General features: G+C 51.5%; 1 protein-coding gene across 4 annotated transcripts; it reads right to left on the reverse strand.

Annotated features, from left to right (window-relative positions):
- Positions 1 to 2961: 2961 nt before the first annotated feature.
- Positions 2962 to 10479, reverse strand: LOC308567984 (15 kDa protein B-like). Of its 4 annotated transcripts, none has more exons than XM_081160259.1 (5): positions 10026 to 10479; positions 5251 to 5361; positions 4421 to 4513; positions 4144 to 4290; positions 2962 to 3676 (listed from the first exon to the last, which is right to left on the reverse strand). In XM_081160259.1, exons 1-4 carry the CDS (start codon positions 10281 to 10283, stop codon positions 4144 to 4146), a joined length of 609 nt encoding a protein of 202 aa, XP_081016385.1. In that variant the 5' UTR covers positions 10284 to 10479; the 3' UTR covers positions 2962 to 3676. The 4 variants fall into 4 exon arrangements, with proteins under 4 accessions (XP_081016385.1, XP_081016388.1, XP_081016386.1 ...); XM_081160262.1 differs by lacking the exon at positions 10026 to 10479 and adding an exon at positions 6303 to 6607; XM_081160260.1 differs by lacking the exon at positions 4144 to 4290 and having other exon boundaries at positions 10026 to 10476.
- Between the last annotated feature and the right edge of the window lie 57 nt (positions 10480 to 10536).

The following is a 10536-nucleotide window of genomic DNA, read 5'->3' on the forward strand; positions in this document are numbered from 1 at the left end:
TTCCCACTCAGCCTCCCTGAAACAGCCCTTCAGAGTGTCAGTTTAGGTGTCACCCCTGCAGGACAGCATCTCCGGTGGGCCTGGTGCCCTCCTCTGCACTCGTCCCTATCTCACCGGAGCAGTGGCCTGTTTGCTCATCCTATGCAGTAGATGGTGAGCTCTTATTTACAGTTTTCTTGGTGTTCTCCGCAGGAATAAACTCATGAACTTTCAGAAGTACATTCTCCTATGTGCCACCCACCTTCTACAAATAAGGTCAGTTCTTTTAATTCCCTACAGCGTTTAACAGTGGAGCAAAATAAGCAATCTAAGGCTGACTCAAGGAGCGAGACATCTGAATCAAGTTTTAAAATATATAGAGAGAACCCGGCTGGTGTTGCTCAGCGGTTGAGCATCAACCTAGGATCCAGGAAATCGAGGTTCAATTCCCGGTCAGGGCACATGCCCGGGCTGTGGGCTTGATCCCCAGTCGGGGGTGTGCAGGAGGCAGCTGATCAATGACTCTCTTATCACTGATGTTTCTCTCTCTCTCTCCTTCTCCCTTCCTCTCTCTGAAATCAATAAAGACATATTAAAAATAATAATAAAATAAATATATATGTACATTGCCCAGAAACTTTGACTAATGAATATTCTTACAGGTTTTTCATTTCTTATCATTTGTATGATTAAAGAGCCTGTTCTATTCAAATCTGCATGGCAAATAAAACGGAAAGCTAAATACAATATGTATACTTTCCTGGCCTAAGAGAAAACATTAATACAGGTATATTAATACACAATGAATGTGCCATGATGTAAAGTCAACAAAATCCTGATTTCCTATATGTTACAGGTGATGCAACATAATGATTCTTATTTAATTAAAAAGTGCTTGATTTTTTTTACATACAGAAAAGTATACAAATGGTAAGAATTACACTGGATGAATTACCACGAAGGGAACATATCAATCATGTATCTGCCACCCAGACTGAAATGTTCCCAGCTTTCCAGAGCACCCCCTCTCCCATTTTCTGCCTCCTACTGATCAGTGCCACCTCCCCCCTCCTTAGAAGTAACTACTACCCTTTGGGTACAACAGATTATTTTGCCAATTTGCACTTTGTGTACAATTTACTATACATTGTAGCTCCTTCTGTGACTTCTGCTCAGCCTTGTGAGATTCACCCACATTGTGGGTAGCAGTATGTTCATTGGTGGGCTGTGCAGTGTCCATTGTGTTACTATAGACTATCCTTGCTACTGATGATAGTCATTTAGAGTTTTTCCAGTCTTTGGCTATTATGAATAAAGCTGCAATGAACATTCTATTATGTATCTTTTGGTGCTATACATTTTCGGTAAGAGAGAAATTGCTGGGTCATAAGTGTTTATTTAGCTTTAAAAGATAATGCCAAACTGTTTTTACAAAACTACTGTACCACATTCTGTTCTTCTGAGCAATATGTGGAAGTTCGTGTGCTACATATCCTCACCAACAGTTGGTATAATCATTTTAATTTTAGCCACTGTGATGTATGTATCATGGTATCTTCTTGTTTTTTTCTGGTGTCTTTTCTCTTCTTTTAAATGTTAGTTTGTATTAGTTTCATGTGTATAGCATAGTGGTTAGTCAGTCAATTTTCACTCCTTAGTTTGTTGAGTTTTTGTCTTGAATGGGTGGGTGGTAGATATTGTCAAATACTTTTACTGCATCTATTGACATGATCACGTGGTTTTTGCCCGTTAGCCTGTCAGTATGATATGTAACGTTAATTGATGTTCAAGATGTTGGTCTAACACTGCATTCCTGGGGCGCATCCCACTCGGGCGTGGTGTATACTCCTTTTATGTTGCTGGATGTGGTTTGCTAACATTTTGTTCAGGACTTTCGCATCCATGTTCACTGGAGATATTTTCTGTACTTTCTTTTCTTGTGATGTCTTTGGCTGGTACTGCTGGCCTCATGGAATGAGTGAAGTGTTTCTTACTACGCTCTTTCTGACTTTGTGAAGGATTGGTTTTATTTTTAAGTATCTGATAGGCTTCACCAGTGAAGCCATCTGGGCCTCTTATTGGAGGAAAGATTTTTAAATTTCTAATTCAATTTCTTCACTTGCCTGGGAGCTCCCTGAGGGCGGGCACCTGCTTCTTGGAGGGGGTTAGACTTCTGTGGTTAAGGAAATCCTTGCCCCTCCAGGGGGATTGAAACTACCAAAGTGCCTGATCTGTGTCCCGACAAGCCCCTCATTTTCCCCTCCCCTTGTCTGGGGATGCTCACCTCTTGTGTCAAAATTCATCTGTTATCTACTCTTGTACCTCCCACCTCCACCTCGAACTAACTTCCAAATATGAGAGGCCTCAGTGCCCACTCCTGAGCTCTGCTTTCATTCCGTGCGCTCTCCCTACATGAGACTCCCGTTTCCATACATGAGGAGGGCATTTGGATGGAGTCTTATCTCTGGACCGGCACAGATTCACATACTCACTCAGATATGTCCCAGTAGGACCATGTCCAAAGTGGAACCTCAGACACGGTCACCCCTAGTTTTCCCCATTCTCACAGTGCCTCTCTTCTGCCTTCCCACTCAGGAACCCAGGACTGGAGGAAAGCAAGTTTGGAGGGAAGCTACTGAGTGTGTGACACCCTTTGGACATCCATGGGAGGGTTCCAGGAGGCAGTCTGACACATAAGTCTGGGCTCAGGGAGAGGTTTTGCCTGGAGCTCCGTGATAAAGGAGGAGCATAAAGGAACTAAAGTAGTCGGAGGCTGAGGCCGATCACTCTGCCTTCGGAACCTCCAGGGCGGCCCTCCGCCCTCATCCCATGTTTTTCTCCTTGCTCCCTGTCTTGACCTCAGGGACCATGGGTTCAGGATGCACAGTGGAATTGCCCCAGGACCTGCCTCATTTCTCTCCTCACCCCAAGTCCAGTCGGCCCAGCTCTAACACTTTATTCATTCACACGTGCACTTAATAATTTATTTCAGAAATGTTTTACTGAGCCTCTCTCCTGTGGCTCTCACCAGAGGATGGGCTGACCCCCTTGGAAATGCCTGCATAAGTGAAGGAACATTTATTGTCACAGAGACTGGGCAAGGAGCAGGGGCGCTCAGGGTCCTGCACAAAAGGAACTGCCCTCCCAGGAGCCCCTCATTGAGAAACTAGTTCCATGGCCACCTGCAGCTGGCTCTGGAGGGCACAGCTGGGAGCACATACAGCGCTGTCTGGCGGGGGGCACAGCAGGTAATGCCAGCATGGTTTGAGGATCCTGAATGCTCTGATGAGGGAAGGATACTTCTGCCTGGGGGAGATCAAGGAGGCTTCCTGGAGGAGGTGACCTTGGAGCTGTGCCTTGAAGGGTGATGAGTAGGATTTACAGGCACAGGCTGGGCAGGACTTCCAGCCAGAGGGAAGCGGGTGTGCAGAAGCCGAGGAATGTGGCTGGGCTCAGGCTATGCAGGAAAGGGGGTGCTCAGGGCAGCAGAGGGAGCGGGCGGGTGGGAAGAGGAGGCTGTGGTCAGGATACTGGGCCTCCCCTTCCTTCTCCAGCCCTAGAAATTCCTCAGGATGTTGTAGATGATGTCGTACTTGGCTTTCTCGTACATGTCCCTGGCCACGGGTGGCAGCTTGGAGATGTCAGTGTCCGAAGCGGGTGCCTCAGGGGACTCAGCCGACCGCTTCTCCCGTAAGACCTGCAGAAGTGATGCTTTAGTGACTCGCATCACTCTCACCGATTGTCACACCCCTTCTTGTCCTGCCTGTGGTCCTCTCCAGGTCAGATGAAGAGAGGAGGCCCAGACAGGACGTTAGGGATGGGGCTAGAGGTGGTCCCCGTCAGGCCCTTCCCCTTGGAGCCCAGAGGGTCTGTGTGGGCCTGGACTCTGGGACTTACTCCACCCTGGCTATTCCACTCACTGGCCAGGAGGCTCCACCTCTGGTGGTAGTTTTCCCAAATGTGGGCTGGGGAGGAAGGTCAGTTTCCAAGGCATCTCAGGCCCAGAGCAGAGCCAGTGTCCTGCCTGAGAAGGCAGAGTGCCCCTCCCAGCACTCGTAGTCCTGACCACCAGTCTCCCCTCTCCTCCCCTCCTGCCAAATGACCCGCCATCCTCAAGATCCTTCCTTAACCCCAGCTGCTGTGGCTCAGTGGTTGAGCATCGACCTAGGATCCAGGAGATCGAGGTTCGATTTCTTGGTCAGGGCACATGCCCAGGTTGCAGGCTGGATTGGGGGGTGTGTGTGCAGGAGGCAGCTGGTCAATGACTGTCTCATCATTGATGTTTCTCTCCCCCTCTTCCTTCCTCTCTCTCTGAAATCAATAAAGACATTTAAAGAAAAAAAAAAAATCTTTCCTGAGAACTTGCATGAAGGAGGGCGCCATCGGCCCCATTCTCCAGACAACAAAACTTGAGGCCCTGCACACCGAAGCCATGGCTCACCTCTTGCTGGCGCTCGGGGTCCCGGCTGCAGTCCACCGTCAGGATGCGGGTGCGCAGCAGCCTGAAGAGGGCGCCGGTGCAGTTCCGCTCCTCCTGCGGGGCGAGCAGGGGGCTGGAGGCGGGTCCCCGGGAGCATGCCTCCCCACGACCCCCCCGCATGTTCCCCAGCGCCCCAAGCTAGAACGGCAAGCTGAGGACTCCCCCAGGGCCGGGGAAAGGCCTCCCGGGAGGGGCGCAGGCGGACAGATGCGCACCCCTTGGGTAAAGGGCGCTTTCGTCAGTGGCTGATTTTTAGTTGATTTTATTTTGCTTCTCCACAATTTGTTAGTTTACTATGGTAAAATGTTATTTTTCTAATTTCATATCTTAGGTGCATTATGGTCCCGCTTTGCTCTTTTGCTATTTAGTAATTTTTAGCATGTGTTGCTTTTATAGTAAGGATTGAGAATCATCTATAGTAAGAAGCAGCAAGAGGGCCCGGCTGGCGTGGCTCAGCGGTTGAGCGTCGGCCTAGGATCCAGGAGATCACGGTTGGGCTCGGGTCAGGGCACGTGCTGGGGCTGCGGGATGGATCCCCAGCGGCGGGCGCAGGAGGCGGCGGTCAATGACTCTCATCATTGATGTTTCTCTCTCTCTCCCTCCCTCTCTCTGAAATCAATACAGATATTTTTAAAAGAAAAATAAAAAAAGGAAAGAGGGAAGGGGAGGGGAAAGGAGGAGGAGAGGAAGAGAAGGCGGCTTCTACAGTGAAACCTCACGCAGCCGGGGGCGGAGGCCAACATGGCCCCCTTGGAGGAGAGCGGACCCCCTGCTCGGGCTGGGAGACTCACCCCCCCGTCCCTGAAGGCGCAGTCCTGGGGCTGCCTCCGCTGTCCTGAAAGGCACACGGTCTCCTTGATCCTGAATCTGAGCAGCAGCGTCCTGGTCCTGGTGGTGGAGTTCTACAGAAGCAAGAGAAAACTGATGAGCTCCCGCTCACAGAGGGGGGAGCAAAGGCGCAGAGAGGCCACGGTTACAAGCTGCCCCAGGCTGAGCTGCGGGCTGCACTTTCCACCAAAACCAGGGGCCTCTTCAGTGGCCTCAGCAGAGATTCCAGGTGCGTGGAGCTTTTGGAAACTAGCTGAAGGATGCCGCTTCGTAGCTGTCGACCTTGAGGGGTCACTTCCCGTCTCCGCCCTCGATTCCTCTTGTGTGAAATAGGAACAGGAACACCAGCCTTGCCCTGGCTTGTGTTGCTCAGTGGTTAGAGCATTGGCCCATGCTCCAAGGGGTCTCTGGTTCAATTCCCAGTCAAGGGCACACATATCTGGGTTGTGGGTTCCCTCTGCATCCCCAGGTGGGGTGCATGCGGGAGGCAACCAATTGATATCTCTCTCTTACATCGGTGTTTTTTTCTCTCTCCCTCCCTTCCACTCTCTGAAAAATGGGAAAAAATATCTTCAGGTAAGAATTAACAACAACAACAAAATACCAAAAAAAATAAGAATACCAGCCTTGCCTGCTCAGCTAGCTGCCAGAAGAGAGGCCATGGAGTGGGAAGGGGACACTGAGAGCCCCTGGGAAGGCTCTGGGGAGATCAGTCCCCCTCCTATCTGTCCTTTGAAACAATTCTGCATATCCCTTCAAGCCCAGAGCCTGCACAGGCTAGAGTCCTAGACTCTACAGTTATGCCTGGGTGAAGCCCAAATTTCCCAGCTAGCCAGCTGTCAGGCCAGAGATGACAATGTTTTCTTCCCTTCCAGTGGGAGAAATATCATAACAACAACTAATGGTTAACAGCTCACGTTAACCAAGCACCTTGGGCTCTCCTGCATGCCACCCTCACAGGCTGCTACAAAGCAGGTGTTCCCAGCTTCCCTGGCCTGGAGCCGTGGACACTCACCGATCTAGGCACTGGGATGGCTTCCAGCAAGCCAAAGAGGGGCTGTCCTTGTCGCCCATAGTTGAAGAACTGCAAAGCTTGGGTGACAGTCTCCTCATAGCTCCGACGGTGTTGGGCCACACAGGCCACTGCTGCCAAGCCTACCACCAGCACGAGTGCCCTCCAGGCTCCTGCCATTGTCCCTTCTCTGACCCACTGCCACTTGCTGTCCTTTTTAAGCGCTACTTGGGCTGCCTTGCCCAAGGGCTTCTGGTGACATACAGGGTTGGCGCCTTCCTGAAAGGGGCCTCTCCTTTCCTTTGCCAGACATCCACTGTTGGCCAATGTTCTGAAGCAAGTAGGTTGGAGCAACAGGTCAGGGGCTAGGAGTGAGGTGAGAACCCTGAGCTGGGGGGTAGGAGACCTGTGTAATATCGGCAAGTCCCTTCACTCTGGGCCTCAGCGTCCCTACCTATGTCACAAGGAGGCCACCTCCAGCTCTGAGAGACCAGGACTCTGTGCCATCCCTGCCTGGCTCTTCTGGTTTGATCCAGAATATGAATTCTGCATATGACAGTTCCTCAGCCAAGTGCACAAAGAGATGGTCCAATCTGAGGCTGGGCTCAGGTTGACATCACAGTGTTACATATGTTTTAAAAATTGGTTGTCAACCTTTAAAAATCTGGATACTTGACTTTGAAAAAAACTCCGAAGCTCTGACAATCCATGGCTCATAGTCCCTCATGGCTGTGACAGCAGCAGCTTCTCCAGGGAGAACCTCACTGCCCCTCTCCCTCTGGCTGCTCCCTGCGGACGGGGCTGGGAGGCTGTCCAGACAGGACGGGGTAAGGACTCCTAGCTTCTGGGACAGGCAGTATTTTTTTCTTGTGCTTGTTTTCCATTTGTAAATCTTTTTAAAATCCTCACACAAGCATATGTTTTTATTAATTTTTTTGAGAAACATCAATGTGAGAAAGAAAACATCGATTGGCCACCTTTGGTATGTGCCCCGACCGGAGATCGAACCCACAACCCAGGTATGTGCCCTGACCGGGAATTGAACCCGCCACCTTTTCATGTACGACGGGACAACACTCCAACCGAGCCACCCAGCCAGGGCCTTTGGAGAAATGTTTATTCAGGAGCTTTGTGTATTTTTAAGTTGGGTTTTGTTTTGTTTTTGACAGGCAGACTCTATAGAGTACAAGTTCAAAAGGTCAAGCTTTGTTATAGCTACAGAAAAATCCTTCAGTAACTTGTGCTTGGTTATTGGCCCAGAGCAGCTTCAGGGTACAACTGTGGGAGCCCTGCCCCCGCTTCAGGATCCCATAGACCTGGGTTCAAATCCCACCTCTGCCACTTCCCAGCTGGCTCTTAGTCTCTCTGGGATGAGATTCAGTGTCCTCACCTGTGAAGCAGAGATAACAACTCTCACCTTGGAACAGTGAGGGGAGGATTAGAGCTAATATGGGTGGAGCTCCTGGGCCAGCACGTGAGGCAGAGGAAGCCTCAGGTGTGCTGGCCTTCTGGGCGGTGAGGGTGAGGCTCAGGGCGCAGCTGAGGCTGTTAGCAAGCACAGAGCCCTGATCCCTCCAGGCTCTAAGCAGGGACGGTCATTAACCCGATTTTGCAGATGAAGACACTCAGGCACTAGGAGGTTAAGGACTGGGCCTAGGCACAGAGCTGGTAAGGGGAGGTGCTGGGCTACCGGCTGAGGGTAGTGGCACCCACCGTGCTGTTCTGCCCTCACTAGGGGGCTGCCGGTCTGGTCCCCGTCTGCTGGAGCTGAGCTGCAGAGGGTGAGGGCAGGATTCCTGGAGTCCAGCAGCAGGTTTCTCCAAGACCCACCCTGCATGTGACTTGACCCTGGCGCTGGAGTTTGGGACAGAGGTGGGTGAGGCTCTGGAGGACAGCTAGAGGATGCAGGGAGCAGGAAGTGGACATGAGGTGGGGAAGAGGCCTCCAGCTGTAGGAGACAAGAACCCCCCTTCAGGCGAGTGGTTCCACGTCGCAATGCTTTGCTCAGCCAGCGGCACGGGCAGCTGAGACATGGGCCTCCTTCTGAACGGCCCCATAGCTCCCATACCTCTTTGAGAAGATGGATGAAGCAAAAAGCTTTCACAACAGCCAGAAGATTACGAAGAAAGGCGCTCGGTGGGCCCTTGGGCAAGCCTCTGCCCTTCTTGGGACTCAGCTTACCTCTTGCTCCAATGGAGTGGTCAGGAGCGGGGCAGAGGTACAGGACCCTTAGCTCTTGCCCAAGTGAGGTGGAGAAAGTGGTTGTGGCCCCAATGGTCCCATGGGGACACACACCTAATGTGCCAAAACCAGCAGCAATGTGGACACAAGTTGCCCCACTACCCACAGACACCTGGTATTTGAGAGCCCCACACTTGACCCCAGCCAGGACCCAGCAGGTTCGGGAACCCCCTAGTGGGGGCTGCCAGTCTCCAGGCTCTCACTTCAGAGTCCAAGATGTCTTAAAATTCTGACATGTTTCACTGTGCTACTACTGCTCACCGCCCGGAACTAGGCAATCCAGGAGGTTGTACTTGGCAAATCATCTACCCGGAGGCCCTCCCTTTCAGCAGCCTGAACTAGGTTTGTCCTAGGCAGGGGAAGGACAAACCCTCCACTGCTTTCTCTTCATTCACAGACGCTGGTACAGGAGTGCCCCTTGCCCAAGAATTAAATCTGGTTCTGAACAACAACAAAAAAACCCCCACATAAATTTAAAATCTGTTGGACTTTGATGCAGCCAATGGCGCCCCAGGTTGTGGCCTTGGCGCCATCTGCTGGCCAAGTGATGTCAGCTGGGGAGGGCTTCTGGTTTTGCTGATGGGCCTCAGAGGTCCCTGACCTTCTTGCATTCTTGCAAACCTGTCCTGTTGGGGCCTTTTCTAGGGAGAAAGTAACTAGTGCTCAGAGGGTTCTTGGGGGGCCAGGGATGCTCTGGAGGGAGGAAGAGTGCAGCTTCTTCTTTGCTGCTCCCATGGGAGCCTCTTTCTGGGCCAAAGGAAGGAGAGCTGCTTCTCTCTCTGAAATCAATAAAAACATTAAAAAAAAAAAAAAAGTGCGAGGCCGGCATGGCTCAGCAGTTGAGCATCAGGAGATTGCAGTTTGATTCCCGGTCAAGGCACATGCCCTGGTTTTGGGCTTGCGGGGGGGGGGGGGGGGGAGATATGGGATGCAGAAGGCAGCTGATCAATGACTCTTATCATGGATGTTTCTATCTCTCCCTCTCCCTCTCCCTTCCTCTCTCTGAAATCAATAAAGATATATTAAAAAAAAATTTTTTTTTAAGAAAAGCAACTTGGTGACACCTTGATCTCAGACTTTTGGCCTCTGGAATGGTGAAAAAATTAATTTCTCTGGTTTAAGCCGCTGGGTCTAGGATACTTTGTTATAGCATCCCTAGCAAATTAACACACCATGGCACTCACAGGGTGTACGTCTGTTGTAGTTCAACCCCAGGAGCACCATGTGGGGCTGAGGTGGTCCCATTCTATAAAAGACCGTGAAGCTAGGAGAAGGACAGTTGCTCTAACAAGCTCAAGAGGTAGGGAACCATCCAGGCTCCTCTGAATTCTGGAGAGTGGCCAGAGCCCCCCTTTTGCATCTGCAGTACCCCCACCCCACTTGGAACGCCTGCTTCTCTAGGTCCTCCCTGTCTTGCAAGGCTCAACTGGGGCTTCCTACTCCTCCACTGTCCCTTCCTTCTTGACTGTTCCAGCCCATACTGACCTGCAACTGCTTAATCCAGGCCTCTTGCTGGCCTCGTGCTTGGGGCGTGGACTTTGGGTCCTGCGGCCAAAATGCTTCCTGTGGCTGCCTGCTTTTCTGGTCCCACGTCCCAGATCTTGCCTTTCCTTGCTCAGCGATGCTGTGCTGTAGACTCCCACCCCCGAGCCTGCCCTGGACCCAGCTGCTGTGCCTACGGCCGGCCACTGCCTCGCCCGCAGAGAACCCCAGGATGGGAGGCTTCAGGCTCCCGCACTGCATCTACTATAAATTGTTGGGGCAACTTTCACCTCTTCCTCATGGTTGGGATTTTTAAAAAATTTTAATCCTCACCGGAGGATATGTTTTTATTGCCACTCACTTGAGAAAGGGGCTCCGTGGCCTCAGCCGGGCCCAGCAGGACCCTGTGACCCAGGAGCAGGAAACCAGCTTCCGCCGCCCTTCCCAGCTAAGCGAGGAAGACTACTCCTCCCAGAAACCCTTTCGCCCGGGGCAGGACATGCGCCCTCCACTC

This window comes from Miniopterus schreibersii, assembly GCF_964146895.1.
Source record: "Miniopterus schreibersii genome assembly, chromosome: 15".
Taxonomy (NCBI): Eukaryota; Metazoa; Chordata; class Mammalia; order Chiroptera; family Miniopteridae; genus Miniopterus; species Miniopterus schreibersii.

Excerpts from the sequence above, each read along its gene's own strand:
- LOC308567984 (XM_081160259.1), bottom strand. The coding sequence starts at position 10,283 with ATGCAGTGCGGGAGCCTGAAGCCTCCCATCCTGGGGTTCTCTGCGGGC. Across the intron at positions 4,514-5,250 it reads GCGCCTTCAGGGACGGGGGG|GAGGAGCGGAACTGCACCGG; the intron begins GTGAGTCTCCCA and ends CTCGCCCCGCAG. Across the intron at positions 4,291-4,420 it reads ACCCCGAGCGCCAGCAAGAG|AGAGAGAGGAAGGAAGAGGG; the intron begins GTGAGCCATGGC and ends TATTGATTTCAG.